Here is a 25,051-nt window from a genome sequence, read left to right on the forward strand (position 1 = left end):
ATGAGTACGCTGTGTTGGAACTGTCGTGGCTTGGGCAATCCACGTACAGTTCGTGAGCTCATAGACTTAGTGTATATTAAGAAGCCCGACTTCATCTTCCTCATGGAAACCAAGGTGGGGAGGATTCATGCTGAGTGTGTGCGAATAAAACTTGGTTTTGAAGGTTTATTTTACGTTGATAATGTTGGGTTGAGTGGCGGACTAGCTCTGTTTTGGAGAACGAATAACACGGCAAAGCTTTTGAGTTTTTCTAAAAACCATATTGATGTGGAAGTGTCACTTACAGGGTATGGAGTTTGGCGTATGACTGGTTTTTATGGCTTTCCGGAGCGTGGTCGCAGGAGTGAGTCATGGGATCTGTTGCGGTCATTAGCTGGTAGGTCCCCCCTTCCCTGGGTGGTCCTTGGCGATTTTAATGACCTCTTATTTCAATACGAGAAGCGTGGTGGCAATCCACACCCTGATTCTCTCCTTCGTGGTTTCGGGGAGGCGGTCGCTGACTGTGGGTTGTCTCAGTTATCTATGCATGGCCACCCGTTTACTTGGCAGAGAGGGAAAGGCACTACGGACTGGCTGGAGGAGAGGCTCGATAAAGTGTTAGCTAGGGAAGATTGGTGTGATGCCCTTCCTTGCGCTACCGTAACGAACATCCTGACTCGGACCTCCGATCATTCTGCCCTATATCTGGGGATTAAGGATGTTCGGCCGAGACATCATAGGGCTCGCAGGAGATTTAGGTTTGAAATGGCATGGCTTCATGATGAGGGGTGTCGACATCAGGTGGAAGGTGCTTGGGAGGAGGGTAGAGATGGTGGTTTCCTCCGGCGTCTTGAGCACTGTGGTGACAGGCTGTTACGTTGGAGCGGTGACCGATTTCATAAGTTCGGGGAAAGGATTAAGAGCCTTCGCAAGGAGCAGTTGCACTTGCAAGGGGCTGTTGACCCCCTTTCTTTGGCAGAATATCAGCGTATTGAAGCACAGTTGTGTAGCCTTGAGGCCTAGGAAGATTCTTTTTGGAGGCAGCGAGCAAAGCAACACTGGCTGAAAGGTGCAGATGCCAACACGAAGTTTTTTCACAGGTATGCTTCTGCTCGTAGAAAGAAAAATATGCTTTTTAGATTGAAAAATGATTCTAGCTTGTGGGTAGAGAATGAGGGGCTGTTTTCTCTTGTGCTTAATTATTTTGAAGATATCTTTACCTCAAATAATTCTTCACCCCCTACGGATTATTTCTTTGAGTCTGTGACCCCTCGAGTCTCCCAGAGTCAGAATGAGAATCTCCTAAGGCCTTTTGAGGCGGAGGAGGTCAAAGCGGCTCTTTTTTCTATGTTCCCTGATAAAGCTCCAGGCCCAGATGGGATGAACCCGGGGTTCTATCAACATTTTTGGGATGTTGTGGGGGAGGATGTCACGTCTTTTGTGCTCAATTGTCTGTCTACTTGCTCCTTTCCGGAAGGGCTAAATGATACCAATGTTGTGTTAATTCCGAAGAAGTGTGTTCCCCAGATGGTTACTGACCTCTGCCCTATTGCTCTGTGTAATGTGGTGTACAAGTTCATGGCTAAAATGATAGCTAACAGAATGAAACCTCTACTAGGAGATGTGATCTCTGAATCCCAAAGTGCTTTTATTCCCGATAGGCTTATTACTGATAACATTCTGATTGCTGCGGAGATGGGACATTATTTGAATAGAAATCAGAATGGGGTAGTTGGTTGGGGTGCCCTCAAGTTGGACATGGCAAAGGCTTATGATCGTATGGAGTGGTCATTCCTTCGCAGGATGTTGTTGGCTCTGGGTTTTGCTGATGATTGGGTCAAATTAATTATGCTATGTGTCTCCTCTGTCTCATATAATTTTCAGGTAAATGGTGAGATCATTGGGCAGGTCTCCCCAACTCAGGGAATTCGACAAGGAGATCCGCTCTCACCATATTTGTTTATCATTTGTGCAGAGGGTCTCTCACTCCTATTACAGCAGGCTGAATCCCGAGGATCGTTTCATGGTTGTAGGGTGGCCCGAGGGGCACCTTCAGTCTCACATTTACTTTTTGCAGATGATAGCCTCTTGTTCTTCAAAGCCAATGCTCAGGAAGCTGGGGTTATTAAGCAATGTTTGAACAAGTATGAGGCAATGTCGGGGCAGGCTGTCAATTTTCACAAATCCAGTGTGTGTTTTAGTAGGAATACGTCTGTGGCTGACAGGGAGGAAGTGGCAGCGGTTCTGGGTGTTAATCAAGCCCCTAACTTTGGTAAATATCTGGGCCTGCCTTCCTTTGTAGGGAGAAATAAGAAGGTTGTTTTCTCGTACATTGAGGATAAAATCCGACACAGGATTGGCTCATGGAATAAAAGGCTGCTTTCTCGGGCTGGTAAGGAGGTTCTCTTGAAAAGTGTGGCACAATCTATGCCTACCTTTTGTATGAGTGTTTTCTTGCTCCCTGAGTCAGTCTGTCTATCAATTGAAAGAGTCATGAATCGATATTGGTGGGGTTCAGGAGGTGATAGAGGCATTCATTGGAACGCATGGGATCGTCTATGTGTCCCTAAAAAGTATGGTGGGTTGGGGTTTAAGGAGCTAAGGGCTTTTAACCTGGCAATGCTGGGCAAACAAGTGTGGCGCTTTCTTACTAATCCTCATTCTTTAGTGGCTCGTATCTACAAAGCAAGGTACTTCCCCAAGTCCTCTTTTATTGATGCTTCGGTTGGGGGATGCCCGAGTTACTGTTGGCGAAGTATAATGGCAGCCCATGATCTGGTTTGTTCAGGAGTTAGAAGGAGGATAGGGAATGGCAAGTCAACCTTGATTTGGGGTCATCCATGGCTTCCGGATGATCCTGGACCAATGGTTCAGACTGTAATGCCCCAAACTCTCGCTGGGGCGGCTGTTTCAGGATTGATTGACCCCACTACTAACACCTGGGATCAGACAATCCTTCATGATATTTTCACCCTTAATGATGTCAGACGCATTTTAAGTATCCCGGTAAGCCCCGAGCATGAGGATTCTTGGTTTTGGGCTGGAGACCCTAAGGGTTGTTACACCGTGAAAGATGGTTATAGGTGCACCCGTGGTGAAGTTTTCATTGACCCGGCCTCTTTTGATAAATGGTTACCATTATGAAAAATTGAAGCCCCACCAAAGTGGAAGTCTTTTTTATGGAGAGCCCTCTCAGATATCCTCCCCCTAACTCCAAATTTGATCTTAAAAAGGGTAGATGTTGATCCAACATGCCCTATGTGTGGCTTAGCACATGAGAGTTTAATGCATACATTCCTTTTGTGTGACTTTTCAAGATTAGTTTGGCATGAGTTATCCTTTGCTGTTTCAAGTATCCCAGGCAATGAATTCCGTGTGTGGCTGTCTAATGCTATGTCTATGCTTACGTTTGAACAGTTTCTTGCTGCTGTTGCGGTTTTGTATTTCATTTGGACTGCACGAAATAAGGCAGTTTGGGACGCTTGCTTACCGACTCCGCGACGAGTGTGGCAGATGGCAACTTCGGCTGCTGACGCGTGGAGGCAAGTTCATCAACACATGCCAGGGCCCTCCACTCCAGACGGCGTCGAGGCAGGAGCTACACTCTCGGCTGCAGTACATCAGGGTGACATGCTCCACCGCTGCTTCTTTGATGCTGGTTTTTTGCCGAAGTCAAGGAAGGCGTCGGTCGGGGTTGTGCTTCTTTCACCAGAAGGGGATTTCGTCGCAGCCTTCAACAGCCCCATGCAGGACTGTCTCTCCCCGCTCATGGCGGAATCAGTCGCCTGCAAGGAGGTTCTTTCTTGGATTAAAGATCGCGGCTTGGGTTCAGTCGTTCACTTCACGGATTGCTCAGGACTCCAGCAGCTACTTACATCGGTACGTAATGATATTCTGTCATATGTTGCCTTTTCGGTTAACGCCTCAAAACTGATCATGTCAACCTTCGATCATTGTTCGGTGAGGACGGTTTCTAGGTCTGCGAATCTAGCCGCTCACTCGCTTGCTTCTTTAGCTTTTTCTCAACCTAATGCTTTGTACTGGGATGTTTTCCCTCCCGACTCTATTTCGTCTCTGATTTAATACAGTGCTTTGTGGTTGGCTTTCAAAAAAAATATATATTCAATTCTTAAATAAAAGTGTTCTAAAATTAATTATGAAATAAAATTAATAAGTCTAAAATCCGAAAGTTCAAGAATGAGCATGAAATTAATACAAAAAGCTCATGACTAGAAAGTCTAAAATCAAATTCACTTATTCAAAAGTTAAAAGTAAGTCCACATAAAGTTTTGAAAGGGTTAAATTGGTTGGGTCGTAAAACATGATTAGTGTATCTAAAGATTACGAACTTGATTTTTGTAAACACTCATTGTATATGGTCTTTCTAGTGCATTTGCGAGTTATTATTACTACTTATTATACATGAGCAGGGTTTATCTTATGTACATTCTTTGGTAGTGATTGTTGTGGGGTTTTCTTATAATTTAAAAAAAAAAAAAAAAGAATCCATAAAGGCAAAATAAACAAATTTCTCATAAAATCTCTTAATTTTATTTATTTATTTTAAATGTGCATTTAGATATAGTAGGGGATGATGGGTTTTCTGTGGGGAAACAGGTAATAACTGAAGGGAAAAGCCAAAGTTCCACTAAAACCCTAGCTTGTGTTACTATTGATTTGTTGAAAGTATATATATACAAAATGAAAGTAAGTATATATAAGTATGTATGTATGGAACTTTAATGATGTAATAAAAAATATAGATTAGTGGCTTTTTATTTTATTTTATTTTTTATCACCCATCACAATATACAAAAAAATCAATATATTAGAAAAAATGTAACATAAACCTAGATATAGGTTCTTTCCTTTCAATAGAAAAATTTCTAAGTTTATTATAGACCACTTTTGATGAGGGGTGGGCAATAGAGACAAAAGATCTTTTGAATTTCAAAGTAGGTTAGAAATTTCATTTTTGACTGATGATGATAAAAAATTTTAAAATTTTCAATGATGATACCTCTTATTTTATAAAAATGTTAAATGAATATATTATAATTTTATTACCAAATTAAGATACAATTATTACAAGGCATTTAGAAATTAGAGTGTTCCATGTACTCCATATAATTTAGTTGCAAACTACATTTTTTAAGCTAATAAATTTAAGTTGAAATTCTATTATCTCTTCCCAACTACCTAATATATGAAAAGAAATAAATAAAATGCTCTGAAGGGTGAAATATGATTCTTATATAATCAAACTCATATAAGTTCTTCTAGTGCAATTTATTGCATAGTGCACACACTTAATTATTAATTGTGAATTTTTTTTGTCATAAAAAAAAAAAGTACTGTAACAACCTTAAATTTTCATTTGTTTTTTAGTAGTATTTCGTATGGAGAATATGCGGAGAAAGATGACACAACAACCGCTTGTTGAGATCAAAGTCAAGAAGACAAACTTTAGTCTTCTTCAACAAATTATAGACTTGGACTTTATCTCGTGTCTTTCTCCCTCTCTTCTTCTCACCTAAAACTTTTATATGGACATGGTGAATTGAATGATTAAACACAAAAATAAAATAAAATAAATCATTGTGAACACAGACGAATTAGGTAAAATGCTAACTTTTTCTCCTTTAAAATTGTTATAATATAATATTCTAGTCTCCCGGTGTGTTCACTATCTAGTTGAATAAAGAAAGAAAAACATGAAAGAAAAAAAAAAGGTGAAGTTGTCAATCGATTATCGTCATGCAAGTTAATAAATAATATGAAATAAAATGTCGTCAATGCACAATTCAACTATAATCAACCCAAAATAACTCGAATGGTTTAATTTTGCTAACAACAGTAGGTGCAACTTCATTCTTGGTCGAAAAGTTGAATTCCACCAGCCCCAGTAGGTCATGCCACCCGGACTCATAAGTATTGCATGACGGGTAAATCTCTATACCCAAGGTTCACAGAAATAATCAGGAGTGAAACCTCATCCTCGCTGGCCATATGTTAAAGTCCTACCAATGTGAGGAAGTATGAAATTAGGTTTATGTTTATTATAAAACAAGAGGTATCATATCATTATCTACAACATACTCTTATTCAATTTTATTTGTACCAGCATAATGTAATAGGTTCAGAATTGAATTAGAGATTTTTACAGCTTGTAGATGAGCTTAAAAAAAGAAAGGATTTGATAGGGAGAGAGGGAGAGGATTATGCTTTTTCCAAGAACCAATGCTGCATTGCGACGAAGAAAGAATGGTTGGAATAAAGCAAAATGAACTGTTGATGAGTAAAGCTATCTATCTCAATAAAGAACTCTAAAGATAAAATAAAAAAAGTGAAAGCATTGAATACAGTGAGTTAGCTAGCTTGGGTGTTTATTATCTATAATTCTCTCTTTTAACACTAATCTAATCTAACATATAGTGATAATTTTCTATAGTGCAATGTGACACATTTTCATATTTTATAAAATATAAATATCTTGCTTAAAACCGTACCTCCCTTTCATTTTCTTAACATAGTAGAAGTACGATTATGCTGAGCATAATTATTTTTTTTTCATAACAATATGACGCCATAAAAAAAGTAAAAACTCTAAGGTTATGCATAAAAGGGGGGTTGGATATGTGAGATTTCAGGTGCACTTTATTTTTTTTTAATACCCTTAATTATTCAATTTTTTTTTTTTGAAAAATAAAGAATTTATCCCATTAAAATGTTGAAATTTTTAGGATAAAATGACATTGTGTTAGGAATCATTGTATCTTTAGAATTTGATGAAGCAAAAGATTGCATTAGGGCTTTAGACACCCCATTTCTTTCGTCTTTAGTCAAGACCAAGTTTTCGTTTTCAGTTGAGTTTGTTAAGCTAACTTAGTGTAGAAGCTTCAACAGACTTAGGATAAGCTGTTTATTAGCCAAGTCTCAAGGAGTTTAGAATATGTCTAAGTGTTTCTTATAGCCTGATTACCTTCAAGACGAGTCAGTTTTTGAGTAGTCTTCTAGAAGGGAGTACGTGGAATCATCTTAGAAGAAAAGGACGAAGTTGTTATAGAAGAGACAAAGGACTCATGCAGCACATTTGGAGTATTGTGGCAGACTTGGACACCTGTTACAACAGGGGGTCTACTTTCGACTTGTGTTAGGTAAAAGTGGATTCGCACTCTTCGTAGTGAGACGAGAAATTGATATATTGTACACTCAAAATTGATAATGGGTGAATGAAAAACTGATTCTCAAAGTTGACCCATTTGAGTTGGAAAATGAAGGTGGAAAGGCTTGGAAGAAGCACTTGTTCCACACTTCCACGTTGGTTTGGAAGTATATTTGCACCACTATATATACAAGAGTTTCTAGAAAAATGTTTGAATTGTATAATATAGAGACTCTCTCACACACACAAGCCAAATCTCAACATAAGCTTGAAAAAGCTTGACTTTGCTAAATCTTTATTCTACGTTTATCCCAATTTTCTTATTTTGTATTGCTAATTTGCTATTACAAATAGTCAAATAGAATATCATTTCACTTCCAAAGTTTAGACTCCCATATGAATTTGATCAACATGTGTTGCCAACAAATCTGCACAACAACCTCAGTCTAATTACGACAAAGTTGATACTTGAGAGCTTTAATCCTAATCCATGAGTTCTTTGAAATGATTTTTTCTTTCTATTAGTAAACGCATACTAAAATTTTGTATCACATGTTTATTTCCATTGTGTTATCCATCTGTTATACCCATCCAAGCATCCTAGTAGAGCTTGTAGTAGTGTGCTACCTAGACAATTTGTGTCAAATTTACATCAAACTTAGGGGTGTATTCAATCATGACTTTTATAGATTTTTAAAGACTTTTATCAACTTTAAAAGTTTGGCGGTATTCAATTTAGACTTTTAAATACTCTTTAAAAGTCTACCGGTATTGGATTCAGACTTTTCAAAACTCTTTAAAAGTATACTGGTATTCGATTTAGACTTTTATAGAGTATTTAAAAGTCTACTGGTATTCAAAAAGTTAATAACTTTCATTGACTCTGTCAGAATAGAACTTCTCTGTAGACTTTTTCTTCATTAATATAAATAGAAGAAATCCGACCCTCAAACCCCAAACTTTTCAAGATTCTCAGAAATCTAAAAATAGTTTCCTATTCAGTAAGTTAATTCAAGTGCCGAAGATGCAACAGTTCGACACCGCTACTCAGCAACGAAGCAAAGATAAGAACAGCACTTCAATATTTCCGTCACAAAAACCAGATTTACTCATCAAATATCATTCGATAAAATCAGTGCATGCACTCACAAAAATTTTATGCTGCAACCAGCAGCAGAAATTTTAGTTGCTGCTGGTTGCAGCATAATTATTTTAAAAATTTATAAATTAAAATTATATTTAATTAATATAATTATGTTCATTAATTATTAATATATGTATTTATGTTAAGTTGAATTTTTTGCGAAATTATTATTTGTTTATAGTTGTTATAAATGGGAGATGTTCATCAATCCCAATCAAAGGTAATTGTACTAAATATTTTAATTTGTACTTTTTCTTTATGTATAATATACTCTATTTTTGTGATAACTAATATTTATTTTTAATTTTTTATAATGCATTAATTTATTTATGATTTATAAAAGTATATTTTTGTAAGAAAATTATTAATAATATATTAATATAAGTTATGGAATGTTTGTAAGGGTGTATTCAATTTAGAGTTTTAATGACTTTTGTATAGTTTTTAAAATGAAAAAGTTTTTAAAAATTTATAAATGTTTGTTGTACGGATATTTATAAACTCTTACAAAGTTGATAAAAGTTTAGGAAAGTTTACAAAAGTCAATTAAAATCCATCATTTTAAAAGTATTTGAAAGTATTTAAAAGTCTTGATTGAATACACCCCCTTAGTATTATAGTAAGACTAATTTATTACTCCATATTATATAGCAGTTGAAGTCTTGAAGATCCAGTGTTGGCTGGAATTATTATGGCCATGAAACTATTAAAGTGGGAAAGAGAAAAGGGAATGCAAAGGAGAAAAAAGTTAAGGCTGGTGGGTATAGTAGAAAAGTGAAGGTCTGGTACTATACATAGAAATCAAATCAGTGGAAGAATCTGCTGGCCCAGGCACTGTTCTCGAAGCTGCCTACTACCACCATGTCTACCTGCACCCATCCGTAATCAAGTTGAGCTGAGTTTGAATAGTCAAATATTTATCAATTCATAAATATCAAATGTTTTTTGAAGACATAAAATCTAAATGTTTTTTTTGGGGAAATATAAAATCTAAATGTTAATCACAATCTTTATGCGATATAACTTAAAGGCGGAAGCATAGTTAACATTCAATCACATGTAAATCAAATCAATCAACTAACTAATACTCATGATCATTGATTTTTAATTAAAACAAACTAAAAATAAAATTTACTTTATCCGCTATTATATTATTTTCTTCCATTAAATATCTCATGCATTCAGTCACACCAAGTCTACCTGCAGTCATCCACAATCAAGTCGAGCTTAGTTAGAATAGTCAAATAGTTATCAACTCACGAACACTTTGTATAACAACTCATCACCCAAGAAAGTCAATAGACAGCTCTATGATATTGGTGAAGGACCAGCCAAGTTGCATTCTGAGCGAAGTTCACCTTATAACCTAGCCAACAAAAGACCACAAAGAAATAAACCAACTTACATTTTTCTCAAACCAAGAAAGCTCCATGGCATTGGTGATGACAGATGGAGGCATTACCAATCTCAGTTTAAAGAACATAAATGGTTATCTTAAGAATCAAATGTTGCTGCAAACATGCCATCTTTTGCAAAAGGCATTGAGGAAGACATTTGGTGCATATAGCAAACAGAGGTGAGATCCAAGGTGATGTAGAACAGGGGATATTTATTGAATGCTGGAGTAGAGAAACAACAAAACAAAGCATATGAAACAGGATAACATCTCTCTGTAATTCAAGTTTGAAAAGTCCCCAATAACTTAACTGGAAGTAAATAAGATATAAGAAAATAAAAACAGAAAGATCATAAAACAGAGCTACCAATTCAGAAATGAAGGATAAAACTGAGCAGACATACATGTTCTAACAGACCAACAGATATTACAAGTTTGGCAACACTTGAGGTAGAAGTTGTCACAACCAAAATTGAGCCGCCTCTACTCCTCTTCGGCTTCTTTATTCTTTTTCTTCTTCTTCTCTTTCTTCTTTTCGCTTCTATTTGACTCATCGTCGGTTCCACCACCAGCAGCTGGCAAAGAGGAGTCACCGTTCTGTTCATCTTTATTTTTCTTCTTCTTCTTTTTCTTGTCCTCCTTGGGTGTAGCCGAGTCAGTTTTTACTTTATCTTTCTTCTTTTCCTTCTCCTCATCAGAATGTACCTCTTCAATACCATCCTTCTTCTTTTTCTTCTTCTTCTTCTCGCTCTTCTCAATCCCAACTTCCACCTCCTTCTCCGTTTCCTTCACTTGCACAATTTCCTCAACTTCTGATATCTTAGGTTTCTTAGCTGCGTGTTGTGCGGGGATTCCATCACCTTCATCCAATCTCCGCTTACCACCCTCTGTGATTGCTGGCTCGGTAGTAGCAGCAAGCTGAGCAACCATAGAATCCCCTCCGGTGGGCAAAACAACATTCCTCAACCACTCAGACGGTGTTTTCTCGTTTGCCTTCCCGTGCTTGTCCAACTTCCCCTCGGCTATCAATTTCTTCTTCATCGAAGCTCTAGGTCCCAGCCCCCATTTCCTGGGGTACGTGTCTCTATCCATCACCACCCTCTTAATCTTCGCAACCACCCCATGATCACAAGTTGCCATAACAGCTGTAGTCATTTCCGCAATCCCCAATGCAATGGCCTCTCCCTTGGTCGTCATCAACACGACTTCCTCTCCCACCTCGATATCGTTCTCGAACCTCAACAACCCGGGAATCATCAGCTTAGCACCGTAACAAATTGCATTCACTGCAGAATCCTTCACCACCAACCGCTTGTAACTAGTTAAAAGCACTTCCAGCGGCATAATCACCCTCCTCAAATAACTCTCGTCCCGGTAATTATCGTACACCCACTGAGCATCCATAACATCATGCATTGTCACCATATTGTCCTTCTCACCATTAATCCCAGACCTCACTCTCCTCAGCTCCTGCATATGCCCTCCCACACCCAATAGCAATCCAAGATGCACACACATAGTTCTCACATAAGTTCCGGCCTCACAGGAAATCCAGAAAACGACTAAATGCCTATCCACGTCATATTCCAGTAACTTACTCTCATATATAGTCCTAATCCTAAGCTGCCTTTTCACGGCCGAAATTAATGGCGGCCGTTGAAACACAGCCCCAGTTAGGGTCTCAAGCGCCCGAGCCACCTTAGCGACATCAGGCACGGCAGAGTGAAGGCGCGCAACACAGACATACTCTTTCCCAGCGCCCTGCTGGGATTTCACGAGCCGGGTGGCCCGATCAATACACACAATCAAGTTCCCCGTGACTTTCGGGTCGAGCGTGCCGCTATGACCCGTTTTCTCGACCCGCAAAATTCTCTTAATCCAAGCCACCACTTCATGGGACGAGGGATTCGCAGGCTTATCGAGGTTGAGAACACCGTACCTGATGTACTCGGCGAGCGGCCGCTTGAGCGGAGAGTGGCCGGAGGGAAGAGGAGTGTAGTGTCCGGTCCGAACATTCAACCGGTCGTAGTTCTTCAGGAGAATCGGCCACTGGGAGGTATCCATGGAAGGAGTGAAGCTCTGTGGCTTGATTAGATAATCACCGTCAACCTCGGTCGGGTCATTGCCGCCGGGCAAAGCTTCCGGGTCATCATTGGACTTGCTTTTCTTCTTCTTCTTCTTCTCCGAGCGAGAGAGCTCCACATCAGTCATGGCTGCCGCCGGCTTAGTGTATAGGTGAGACAAAATGAAGACACAATCACAGTCCAAGGGGAGATGTTAAAATGGACAAAATTAGGGTTTAGGGTTTTACAGACTTTGTAGGGTTCTGGAATCTTTCTGACATTGGTAACGTTTTAATTTTACATTTTACCTATGGGCTTATATATTTCTTGTTGGGTTTAGGCCCAATAACCATCAACATTTAGTGCCGATGAGTTAGTTGTGGGCTTAGCAAATGGTCCAAAGATGTATAAAGAGATTATATGGCAAATTATACCGTGCACCGTGCAATGTGCATCACGTATTTAAACGACGTCGTTTTGACCATTGTAAATTAATCGTCCTTTTTTTTGGAAATCACTTTCCCCGTTTCGGCCTGTTTGTGTATTTATGTTAATATTCTGTGTATTCTAGGTAATCATTATGTGTACTCCAGGCAATCATTCTATGTATTCTAGGCAACCGTCTGTGTATTTATGTTAGTAACACATGTTGTGATGTGTTTGTGCATTCAAATGTTTAGGAGGATGAGTTCTATGTATTTTGTGTCAATATTCTGTGTATTCTGGGCAAACATTCTGTGTATTCTAGGCAAACGTTCTGTGTATTCTAGATAATGATTATGTGTATTATAAATAATGAATTTCCTAGAGTCATTCGCGTCCGCGTCCACTAACATCGAAACGACTCGTTTTGGACAATGGTGCACCTTGCTATGAGCACCGTGGTGCAGGATATAACGATTGAGATTATATGCAAATGAAGGCTTTAGGCACAAAATATGGTTAAATCTCAATCATAAATTTTGTCCAAAAATCAACAGTCTAGAATGAAAAGGAATTTAAAAACATGTATTGTGATTTTGAGTAGGCAAGTTTAGATATTCTGTCTTTGAGTGCACATTTTTCTTCCTCGAGTGTATATTTTTCTTCTTCAGTTGCAGATGTTTTGTCTCAGTGCATAGTTTCTCCCTTTGAGTGCACACTTTTGACCTTCGAGTGCATATTTTTGTGCCTCTTCAAGTGCACAATTATGGGCTAATGTTTATTATATCTTTTGCCTTCTTTTTAATAACATATAACTAAATTTCTAATAAAATTTATGAGATTTATAAATGATTTGTAAGGCTGGTTGCTTCACTAACACTTAAGTTCAATAACTTCCATTTTTAATACCATAAATTGTTTCGATTGCACATCTTTGTGCATTCGAGTGCAAAAAATTTGCCTTCAAGTGTATATGGGCCAGTGTTTATTATATATTTTGCATTCTTTTCAACAATGTACAACTAAATTTCTAATGAAATTTTGTGATATTTACAGACGATTTGTAAGTGTAATTGTTTGAATAACACTACTTAAGTTGAATAACTTTCCTTTTGGTGTCATAAATTGTTTCGATTGCACATCTTTGTGCCTTTATTGCATAATTTCGCATTCGATTCGAGTACACATTTTTATGTCTTCAAGTACAGATTTTGTGTCTTTAAGTGCACAACTATGGACCAGTGCGTAATTTTGGCCTTCAAGTACATATCATTATGCCTTCAAGTCCACAAATTTGGCTTTGGAATGCATATTTTTGTGCCTTCAAGTGCACATTTTCGTATGTAAAATTTTATTTTAAGAGCCATTGATCACATTAATCCACACTTTTTGCACTGAAACTCCCCTTCGCACCTAATTCTAAGCCTTAATAGAGAATATGTGTGATTTATAATGTGATTCTTATTCGAACTATTTTATCTAATAAATTATGGTTCATATTTTGTAATTAATATTTTATATCATGTTTTGAACCGTTTTGATATATCACCCTAGTCATCAAGATTTCTAGCTTTGCCCACCCTATTTGTAAGTTTTTTAAATAAATTTTTAATAATATATATTTAATTTATTATGATAACAATGTACTCCGTAATTGTTTGTAAGTTTTGTTGATTTTAAATTATGTTTAATTTATATTATTTATTTATGAAGACGTTAATGCGGTTATTAGTTATTTTGCATTTGGAAATTGTTTATGATTATTATGTTGGCAAAATTATTAAGAACTTTCAAGATATATATTTGATATTAATAATTTTTATCTTATATAATTTAAATTTAGTTATGAAAATATATGTTAATTTGAACTTTTTAAAGAAAAAATGTTCAGACTTATAAAATGATAAGAACGACATGTCTCGTAGATCACTTTAGATGTCACTTTACCGTAATGATGTTGGTTGCGATGAATTCCTCAGGAGTAAATACCAATTTTGGTCCCACGACTATTAGCAAAATGACATTTTGGTCCACATGTTTAATTTCTACCAATTTTGATCCCACGACTATTGTTGTAGTACCAATTTTGGTCTCACGACTACTCATTTAGTGCCAAAATTCATCGCGCCGGTCACCGATCCGTTTAAAACGTGCCAAAATTTAAAATTTTTAAAGGTATTTTCATTATTTTCAACTTAATATCCCAATTTGAGCATAATTAAAGAGATTTAAGCCCGCCCTAATATTGATCACAATTCATAATTCTCCTCCTCAAATTAAGGTAAAATGAGGAGGAAAATTGCAAATTTTGATCGATCTTAGGATTTAAATCCATTTATTCATGCTCAAATTGAGATATTAAGTTAAAAATGATGAAAAATACCCTTAACAATTTTAGATTTTTGCACGTTTTAAACGGATTTGTGACCGGTGTGATAAATTTTGATACTAAAATAATAGTTATGGATGAAAATTGGTACTAAAACGATAGTCGTGGGACCAAAATTGATAGAAATTAAACATCTGAACCAAAATTGTTATTTTGCTAATAGTCATGGGACCAAAATTGATATTTGCTCAATTCCTCAATTCGGTAAACAATAAAATATAGTGTATGAGGTTAGTTAACAGTTGCATGGCTAGCTTCCACGACACAACAAAAACCTTACGCGGCCGCTAAGAATTCTGACTTGTTTAGTTTGCTTTCTTCATCGGAATCTTCGTACGTTATTGATTCCGACACGAGAATCCAACTCAATCAAAGATCCTATCCATACTAGGAATCTTTGTCTTTATCTTTCTTAACCTACTCAGCAGATGGTGGCATATCGTTTTCGCAGATGGTGTGTACTCCAGCAAAGCGCATTGCTGAATTATAATTTATATTGGTGGAGGAGAATTGAGTTATTGAAACATCGTTAACTTAGGATTAAGGCCATGAACTAAAATTGGTAGTTAATAACAAACATAAACATTATTAAGTGTGTTGATCGAATTTCTAATACTATACGATTCTATATCCATTTCGCAAGAGAAAATAGCATGGACGTGCCTCTCTACAAAGTCCCATCTATTATTACAAGAGTCAATAAAGTTAGGTTTATAACCAAAACTAAAAATTATCTGTCAAATTATTTAATGAAATGAATGGTTCAAATTATTTTATTTTAGTAATTTTTTCTACTTTACCCGCTATTATATTCTAGTTTTACACGCGCATTGCGCGAATGAGTTAATGCCCAATGTTTATATTTAAATAAATATTTGAAAGTATAAATTATATATGAAAAGTTCATACATAGGTAATTGATGAATCTCAAATTTGTTTATTTAAATATGTAACTCAAACCATATGAATGCAAGAGAATATAGGAAATTCATTATAATTGTCACGAAAATAAATGTTTGCAACTTTGTAAAATCGATAGTCTAAATAAATACTATTTTTGGTTTGAATTTTTCTAAATATTCTTAATTTTCTTTTGAGTAATATTGTCATTGTTTTCATCTTTATTTACTATTTATCTTCTTTCTTTTTGTTGGTAGTGTGTTATTTACAATTGGGTTACTGCTCGTAATATAGATGATAACGTCATGGAAGCTATGGATTTTTCTTTTTGTGTATATGACTGGGATCTTAATTAGTTGTATTATAAACTCTTGATCTTGCAAGTGTCTGTTGATATTTTGCAGTGGTAGTTAGTTTGTTCCCCTACATGTTTCATGTGGAAGTATTGATTAAAATATGAATGTTCCCCTGCATGTTTCATGTGGAAGTATTGAATAAAATATTAATATTAATTATATTTGTATAAGGTTCATGAGTAGTATCTCTTGTTCTATTTTCAAAATTTATTTACATGATAGTAACAACTATAACTCTGCAAGTAGTCCGAATACTGATGCTGCAACTTGTTCAATTTCATTAATAATTTTCACATCCACTTTGCACATGTTCATTTTCAAGTTCATATTTTTAGAATTAGTAGGAATGCGTGTAGTACTTGATTTTTTGTGTGTGTGAGACTGTGTGTGTGTGTTTTTTTTTTTTTTTTTTTTTTTTTTTGTTATTGTATTGATTAACCTTCAAGTTATATTGTTTTTTCATTGATGTATACCAAGTATTTTTGGTGTGAAGGTTGATGTTGATTTTGCATGTAATCTAAGCAAGTTGAGTTTAGAAGATGAAATGAATTGTAAATTTATATTGCCTTCAAACTATTTTTTAAAATTTTTTATGATATTAATAAAATACTTGGTAAATAAATATATAATATTATTTTGTATTATAACTTTGATATTTAATTACGAGTGTAAAAAGAAATAATGGACAATGTAATGAATTTCAATTGATAAATTTTTGCATTGGAAAAAAATAAAGACAATATAACTAATAAAATTATTTTTCTTATTTAATTTATTGATAATGATTTTTTTTTAAATAAAGGCATTGTAGACACATAATTCTAAATTAAAGAAATGCATATGTATCATTTTTTTAGCTACTAATTTATTTAATTTAATAAGAGTAACAATATAAAATAGAGTGAGAAACTTAATTATACTAACTTATCTTTGATTGGGATGATGTTCGAACCTAAAACCTTTCTTATTGAAATCAATGAGTACGTTAACAATTAAAGATAAATTTGAAAATCTCAATGAAAAATATAAATCTAAATAATTTGAACCATCCATTTGATTTAATAATTTGACCGTCATTTTTTTCATTATAGACCAAACTTTTTTTTTTTTGCTCTTATTAGTATAGTAGATTTTCTTTCCTTAAATATCTCATGCATTCCGTCAGTATAAACTTTAGTTACATACATGCATGCATGCATGCATACATACATACAGACATACATACATACATACATACATATATACATATATATATATATATATATATATATATATATATATGTATGTATATATATATATATATATATATATATATGTATATATGTATGTATGTATGGATAAATCAAATTAGCTTAAGTGTGAGCTAATTTGGTTTATCCATCTCGGATGATCAATGTCTAAAATTTGACGAGATCAGTTTTATAAATATTAGTATAAAGGAATCAATTTAGGGATTCCATTCATCTATTTTTTTAATGTAAGAAAACTAATTAGACCAAATTTGTTCTTTTTGCAAACTAGCACCAGTAACCCAATTGCACATGAGATGCTGCCAACAAAAAAAACGGACAAGCAATATGAAGACGAAGACAATGACAAACCTATCCTACCAAAAGTAATATATACTACTTAATACCATATCAACTGCAATAAGTATTTAGATAATTATTTTTTAGAAATTGCAAATTAAACATTAATTTTAATGCCAACTATAATGAAATTATTTTATATAATTTTACATTGATATACTTTGAATTACTTATTTAAATACAAATATTGGGTATTAAATCAGTCGCGCAATGTGCGTGAAAGACATATATATGCCAATCAACTTCTTAATACCTATAATTTGAAAACATGATTGACCAGGCTGTCTTAGCTCAGTGGTAGAGCGCTTGGTTTTTAATCGCGTGGTTGTGGGTTCGATCCTCACAGACGGCGAATGTATTCAAAATTTTAATTTACACCCATAAGCCCTTGTTTAAATACTTACTTTGGGACAGCGAATGAATTCTAGACTTTAATTCACACCCATAAACCTTTGTTTAAATACTTTTCTCTCCACAGTACCATACAATATTTAGATTTATCAAATCGTTTACTTGTTTAAATACTTTTCTCTCCACATTACCATACAATATTTAGATTTATCAAATCGTTTACTTTTTGGATCAGTAAGTAGTCAAAATTTTAATTATAATTCATAAATTCTTGTTTAAATATTTCCCCTCTACTTTATCCTACAGTATTTAACTCCAAATTCTCCTCTTCCCATTATACATGCATATTTGGGTGTCTACCATCATTTAAATTAAATTATCTTTTATTTTATTTATTAATTGTATTTTAAATTAAATAAATGATAATTTATAATGTAATCGTAATTATTTACATTATAGATAGATAAAAAAAAATTTAAATTGAACAAAAAAAAAAAAAGATGAAGTGATGTATCAAAAACTTTTAATGCACCCAATGAGTGCTATAAATACATGGCACCAGTTGGGCACATCCATATTTTTCACTCACTTAGCTAGCTACCAATTACTATAAGTTTTTTTAATATCAAATGTGCAAATAAGATAGTATATCTAGATATTTAATTTTTTTTTTCTCTAATCAATGCATAATACGTACATTGGGACTTATATGATATTTCGATGTTCTCAAATACCTGAAGTTGGTGAATCCGTGAATGGAGAATTTTGTTCCGTAGAGCTGTATGAAACTAATTAAAGATAAACATAGGGCTGTTAGCAAACAGAGCTTTCGACAAACTACTCGTGTTCGAGCTCAGTAAGTGTTCGTTTATGTTCGTTTATTAAGGTAAATGAACATTAATAAACAAAATTTAGAGCTCGGTTAATAAACGAACAGAGTCTGAACAGTGGTAAACCCGTTTGCTAAGTGTTCGCGAACAAACTCGTTTGTGTTCGTTTAGTAGGGTTCGTGAACAAGCTCATTTGTGTTCATTTAGTAATGTTTGCGGACAAGCTCGTTTAGTGTTCGTTTAATAATGTTCGCAAACATATTTATAATTGTTCACGAACAAATTGTGTTCATGAACATGTGCAGGTGTTTGGTTATTAAGTGTTCACAAACGTGTTCATGAATGTAAATGAACAGGTTTGTGAACGTGTTTGCGAACGTTAACGAACACTAACGAACGCTTAACAAACGAACACAAACAGGATTTTCAAAAACCTTAACAAACGAACACAAACACGAACACCCCAAAATCCTTAACAAACGAACACGAACAGCCTCCGTTCGTTTATGTTCGGTTTGTTAACAGCCCTAGATAAACATTATGTTTTATTAGCTTGGAACTTGGAAGTACTTTATATATTTATACACCTATTGTGTGATAATAAATGGTATTAAAGTGGGCCCGAAAGATAGGAACGAGTGGGTAGAAGTTGATTGTTGTACTAGAAGGTAACTTATCGGTCGAACTTATCATACAAGTTTTTTCTAGTACAGTTAACCCTTTTTGTGGTTTGTAAGATCCACTTTTGAAACTGCGATTCTATTGCATGGATTAAACAAACTAAAAAAAAAAAAAGTATAATTGCATTGAAACAATATTATAGGTAGCATATAAGTAGTACATATGTGTAATTTATAAACATATAGGTACAAGTCGAACAAAATTATTAATTTGTAAAAATAATTGAGCAGGCCGTCTTAGCTCAGTGGTAGAGCGCGTGGCTTTTAACCACGTGGTCGTGGGTTCGATCCCCACAGACGGTGAATGACTTGTTAATTTTGTCAAATTTGTATTTTTTGGCTCTCGTAAGTGGTCAAAATTTTGATTTACACACCGATAAACTCTTGTTTAAATACTTTCCTTCACATTATCATACAATATTCATAAATGTTTGTCAAACCATTTACTTTTTGGATCTCCGTAAGTAATTGAAAATTTTATGTTCATCCACAAATCATTATTTAAATATTTTCCTTTACTTTATCATGGAATATTGGTTTTGTTTAGCATATCTAGCTAATAAGCTAGTTTAAAACTAAAAGTTTAAAAGCTAGTAGTTATTAGTGATAAGGATTAATTCTCCCATGCATCTAATTAAGTATATATATAGAATATATGTAAAGTATAGTGTAGATCTATAAATTAGCTCTTTATCCATCCTTTTTATTGATGATTCTTGAATACTTTAGAGAGAAGAGAGAACATTGCTTCTAGGATGTTTCTAGAGAGAGGAAGAGAAGGGAAAAAACCCCTCAACTTGAAGGGCTAGGGCCCTTTATATAGGCATTTAGCCCAATACCCGATACTGTATAAATGTCTAAAATATGTATAACTGTAATCCTAGGGTATATTCCCTATTAATTGGCTTATTTTAAAACGCTACTTAAGGTAGCGTTACAAAATAAGTTTTTATTTTAAACATTCTATGTTTTACCAAACAAAGCTTATAGCTTGTTTGCACCTTAAAATAAGTTATTAACTCTAAAATAAGTTGTACTAGGCAGAGGTAATATTGGTTTATCTCCAATATCTCCTGGCCTCCCCATTATACATGCATATTTGTGGGTTCATAATCATTTAAATCATCTTTTATTTTATTTATTAATTAAATTTTAAATTAAATAATTTATAATTTAATTATAATTATTTATATTAAAAAAATCAAATGTGCATATAAGATAGTATATCTAAATATTTGTTGTTGTTGTTGTTTTTTTTTTTTGGGAGCTGAGAGGGGAGGGGGATCTAATCAATATGATTTATATGATATCCCAATGTTCTCAAATACCGAAAGTTGAAGAATCCATGAATAGAGGATTTTGGTTTGTAGCCGGCACGAATATCTCATATAGTAAATCAAAGGTGTGGTGGATTTTGGTGTAGAGATGAATGGAGTAAATTAAAGATGAACATTATATTCTAATACTGCGCAGAGTAAGTTGTTAAAAACCAACTTACCTAACTAATCTTTACTCACTTTTATATGTATTGTTTTACTTACATCAAAACATGTACTGAACTATATATATAAGACTATATATTGGGATGAGGTGGGGGAAGGAGGGGCAACTGTTTCCACTGCTCTCCTCTGGATCCACCCTTAGTCCAAATGACACCGTTAAAGAGAGTGGTCAAAGAGAATCATAGTAGTGTCTAGTTTTGGAATATTGTTTTTTTGGTCATTTTATAACATTACACCTCAAAGTTATTTTAATTTCATTCTTCAAATGGATTTTAACATCCAGAACTAATCTCTTAGATTGATGTACTTGCTTGAACTTTTATTATTTGAGTTTCAAAGAATCGGAGTGATATGACCACCCAAAAGTATATTTCTTCTTTCGAGCATTAAAAAGTTTAGCATTGAGTAGTATGACAAAATTGAATTAGGTCAACAGTAGTAAAAGTTTACAAAGATTGGTGTATAAGGCAAGTTAGTAATCACAAAATTTTAATTTTGACTTCCAATGAAAGAAGTATAATGTCTTTCTTTGTTTAAATCGATACCTACTTGTGGTCGTTTAATGTATAAATTTTTTGTGATGTATTGCATGCAAAGTGGATAAGGCTTCTAAGGTGAAGCCAGGCCGTGGCAAAGGTCACAACCTAAAAAGGACCACTGCACATTCAAAGTCAGCATTGCCCGATAAAAAAAATCTTCACATCTTCCCCATTTGTTATCATTGATGGCTAACTTCCTCCTGCTTTAAACCCTTAAGACATCAATTATATTCGGGCACAGCTCTTTCAAATAAGTTGCTCACCCCAATCTAAAAATGCAAAATTTTCCGTTCTAGTGTTCTTATACTTTGACCTGACATGATTATCTAATTGATATCTTATTCTTAAAAAGAATTATTTACATATGAGTTTGAAATTTCGATCTTGTGAGGTAGCAACCTGTACTATGTAAGGTTGAAATGGAAACATGGTTTTTGACAGAAACCAATCCGTAAAGATTGGCGTTTTGAGGATTATTTATGGCAAAACGACTGCCCGAGAAACATATGGCTGCTGCCCGTTGTCTTCTGCAGTATCAGCTGTCCGCCTGCCCGCTCCCTCTCTCCATTTCACGGTCAGCTGCTACAATAACACAAATAAATATATATATATACAGTCTTGCGCCTTCACATTCCGCCATCTCTCCCATAACCCAGAACGCCACCGCTCAAGGCGGTGCCCTCCCCCCTCCCCGCCAAAACAACACATTAGAACAATGGGTCAGGAACTGAGTTGCAGACCCAGAGAAGAAAAGGGGTTGTTTACCGCCGTGCAGGGCGGAGATGTGGAAATGGTGGAGGCGGTGTTGCAGAGAGACCCAAGTCTTGTTCGACGCGCCACAGTGTATGATCGCCACTCTGCTTTGCACATAGCTGCGGCCAATGGCCACATCCAGGTTAATTAGGGTCCTTGAAAAAGTTTCAATCTTTTGCTTAAATTTTCATTCATTGTCGTGTTTCCATTGATGGGTTTGAATTGATTTCGTTTCAGATTCTCACTGTGCTGTTAAACCGATCTATTAACCCAGATTTGTTAAATCGCCATAAACAGGTAGCATTTTTAATTTGCCTTCATTTTTGCTTGGGCAGTTTCCTGAGAAAAAAAAAGTTTGAATTTTTTCCATTTTATTTCCTTAAATTCTTCTTTCTTTTGAGTGTTTGCATTGAGTAAATCCAAGTAAACCAGCCTAGATTGCTCATAGCTAATGAATTGAACTTGTAATTTCTTTAGGTGGAGTTGATTGTTTTATGTTTACTTCTTCATGGTAGCTGATAATGCTGTATTTTTGGAAATTGTGAATTGTTTAGACTCCATTGATGTTAGCCGCCATGTATGGGAAGATCTTTTGTGTGCAAAAACTCATTGAAGCTGGAGCCAACGTAAGCTTTCTCCCCCACAATTACCATCTCCAATCACTAATAAGAAGTAATTTAGTTGGAAGTAACATCATGGGTGATCTCAATATATTATCAGATATTGGTGTTTGATTCACTTCATGGAAGAACATGCTTACACTATGCTGCTTACTATGGCCATTCTGATTGCCTTAAAGCAATTCTTTCTGCCGCTCGCACATCCCATGTTGCTGTTTCCTGGTTAGAATCGAGGCTGTTTTGTATGTCTCCTTTTTTTCGTATAGATTGAGTTGGTGTTTTAGTGTTTTAATTACCAGTTATCTGTATCGAATTTCTAGGGGATATGCTCGATTTGTGAATGTTAGGGATGGCAAAGGAGCAACTCCTTTGCACTTGGCGTCCCGCCAAAGACAGCCTGAATGTGTTCATATGTTATTAGATAATGGAGCTCTGGTCTGTGCATCTACAAGTGGATATGGGTAATGGTCCTACTGAAACTTTATTATTTTCCCTTCTGATTTGGTTCGGTTTAATTCTTGTATTGACAAACTTAAGATTACAGTTTTCCGGGTAGTAGTCCCCTTCATTTGGCTGCAAGAGGGGGTTCTCTTGATTGCATCCGCGAATTATTGGCATGGGGAGCAGATCGACTTCAAAAAGATGTGTCTGGGTACTGTTCTTTTCCCTCGTTCTCTTGCAGTTTTAATAGTGTTGGAAATTGGAATCTTTGCAAAACATTACTGCATACTTTGCATGTGCTCTTAGGCCTTAGCTTGACAATGACAGGGTCCTGATTTATGTGTGATTTTCAAGTTCAATTTTCAATTATAGATATTTCATGTCTGTTTTAAGTAATCAATTAATAGAACCCTAGACTTTCTGCTACTTCAATTTGATATGTTTTACACGGACCGAATTATTGGATGCAAAGGTCAGCAATTGGCTTATATTTCTCAACTCGGAACAATTGCAGGAGAATACCTTACACAGTTGCGTTGAGATATCATCACGGTGCGTGTGCAGCTTTGCTAAATCCTTCGTCTGCAGAACCGCTTGTATGGCCTTCACCGCTTAAGTTCATAAGCGAGTTAAATAAAGAGGCAAAAGCTTTACTAGAGCAGGCCCTAATGGAGGCAAATAAAGAGAGGGAAAAGAATATTTTAAAGGGGACGTCTAACGCACTGCCTCCTCCTCATTTTGAAGCGGGGTCTGATGGCAAAATTCCCGAGGTAATTTACCAATCGTGTTCAAAACAGTTCGTTTATTTCTGATTGGGAGAAAATTGGATATGAATCTGATGATTAGTTTACTAACCAATCTTGGGCATTATCTCCGATTGGTCTGATGATTAGTCTATTAAATTGTGTGTTTCTTTGCAGGCGGGCGATACAGAAGTGTGTTGCATATGTTTCGATCAGCTCTGCTCGATTGAAGTCCGAGATTGTGGACACCAAATGTGTGCGCATTGTGTGCTGGCATTGTGCTGTCATAACAAGCCGGACCCTAAAACGACCGTGGCTGCTGTGCCATTGTGCCCTTTCTGCCGGAGCAGCATTGCACAACTAAGCGCCATCGAGGTTAAAGGCGGGGACAGTGAGCAGGATGCCTACTCGAAGACGACAATGAAGGCTAGGAGGTCGAGGAACATGAATGAAGGGAGTAGCAGCTTCAAGGGGCTATCATCGGGCGTGGGATCGCTTGGCAGAATAGGCGGGTGCGGGTTGGGAAAAATTGCAGCTGAAAATCAATGGATCAATAAGCCCTCAAGCCTTGGTTCTTAGCTCGATCTGATCAAATTTGGTATATACATACATTGCTCTATCTCTCACCATTTGCATATATGCTTTCAAGATTCATGGAATGAGCAAAGTTGAAGTGAATCAATTGGGTTGGTGGTGAGTAAAGTGTATTGTTTATGAGGGTCAACAATAATGTCTGTTGTAAAAACTCTATTTACTTGTGCTTGAAGGAGGGTGGTAATTTTGATGGCCTGCAGCCCTGCTTCCTTTTTTGAATGCTTATTTTTAGGCAATATACCTAAAAATGAGCATTCAATATATCAAAAATGATTATTTATATGTGGTCCAAACTATAATTTACTACCATTCATCTCCATCATTTCCATATCCCTTTCTAGTAGAATTCAACATTTTGTGGCCTCATTTTGCAATCATCCGTTAGCAATTAGCAGATAGCGAATTGTGTTAGCAAGTTTGTCTAGTGAACTGTATCTGTGGTTAATAAAAAGATATTTGGTAAAATTAATTTTTTTAAGTTAGCGGTTAACATGTAAAATGAGTATACATATTTTTAATAATAATAATAATAATAATAATAGTAGTAATAGTAGTAGGGGGAGCTGCTAAGTTGGCATGTTGCAAATTGCAGCG

General features: G+C 35.5%; 3 protein-coding genes and 1 non-coding gene across 4 annotated transcripts; 3 read left to right on the plus strand and 1 right to left on the minus strand.

Moving 5' to 3' along the window:
• Positions 1 to 4,062, plus strand: LOC116004082. The gene is made up of 3 exons (XM_031244014.1): positions 1 to 980; positions 1,080 to 2,985; positions 3,397 to 4,062. Exons 1-3 carry the CDS (start codon positions 1 to 3, stop codon positions 4,060 to 4,062), a joined length of 3,552 nt encoding a protein of 1,183 aa, XP_031099874.1.
• A 5,815-nt stretch (positions 4,063 to 9,877) lies between these two features.
• LOC116004838 (H/ACA ribonucleoprotein complex subunit 4-like) lies at positions 9,878 to 12,002 on the minus strand. The gene has a single exon (XM_031245014.1). It carries the CDS (start codon positions 11,893 to 11,895, stop codon positions 10,168 to 10,170), a length of 1,728 nt encoding a protein of 575 aa, XP_031100874.1. The 5' UTR covers positions 11,896 to 12,002; the 3' UTR covers positions 9,878 to 10,167.
• A 7,494-nt stretch (positions 12,003 to 19,496) lies between these two features.
• Positions 19,497 to 19,568, plus strand: TRNAK-UUU. The gene has a single exon. It is a non-coding gene; the product is annotated as a tRNA-Lys (tRNA).
• Positions 19,569 to 21,484: 1,916 nt separating this feature from the next.
• LOC116003586 (putative E3 ubiquitin-protein ligase XBAT31) lies at positions 21,485 to 24,779 on the plus strand. Its single transcript, XM_031243483.1, has 8 exons — positions 21,485 to 22,201; positions 22,297 to 22,356; positions 22,614 to 22,685; positions 22,780 to 22,901; positions 23,000 to 23,140; positions 23,224 to 23,331; positions 23,635 to 23,890; positions 24,041 to 24,779. The coding sequence occupies exons 1-8, from the start codon at positions 21,734 to 21,736 to the stop codon at positions 24,440 to 24,442; spliced, it is 1,629 nt and encodes a 542-aa protein (XP_031099343.1). The 5' UTR covers positions 21,485 to 21,733; the 3' UTR covers positions 24,443 to 24,779.
• The last annotated feature ends 272 nt before the right edge of the window (positions 24,780 to 25,051 follow it).

The sequence above is a fragment of the Ipomoea triloba genome, chromosome 14 (assembly GCF_003576645.1).
Source record: "Ipomoea triloba cultivar NCNSP0323 chromosome 14, ASM357664v1".
NCBI lineage: Eukaryota > Viridiplantae > Streptophyta > Magnoliopsida > Solanales > Convolvulaceae > Ipomoea > Ipomoea triloba.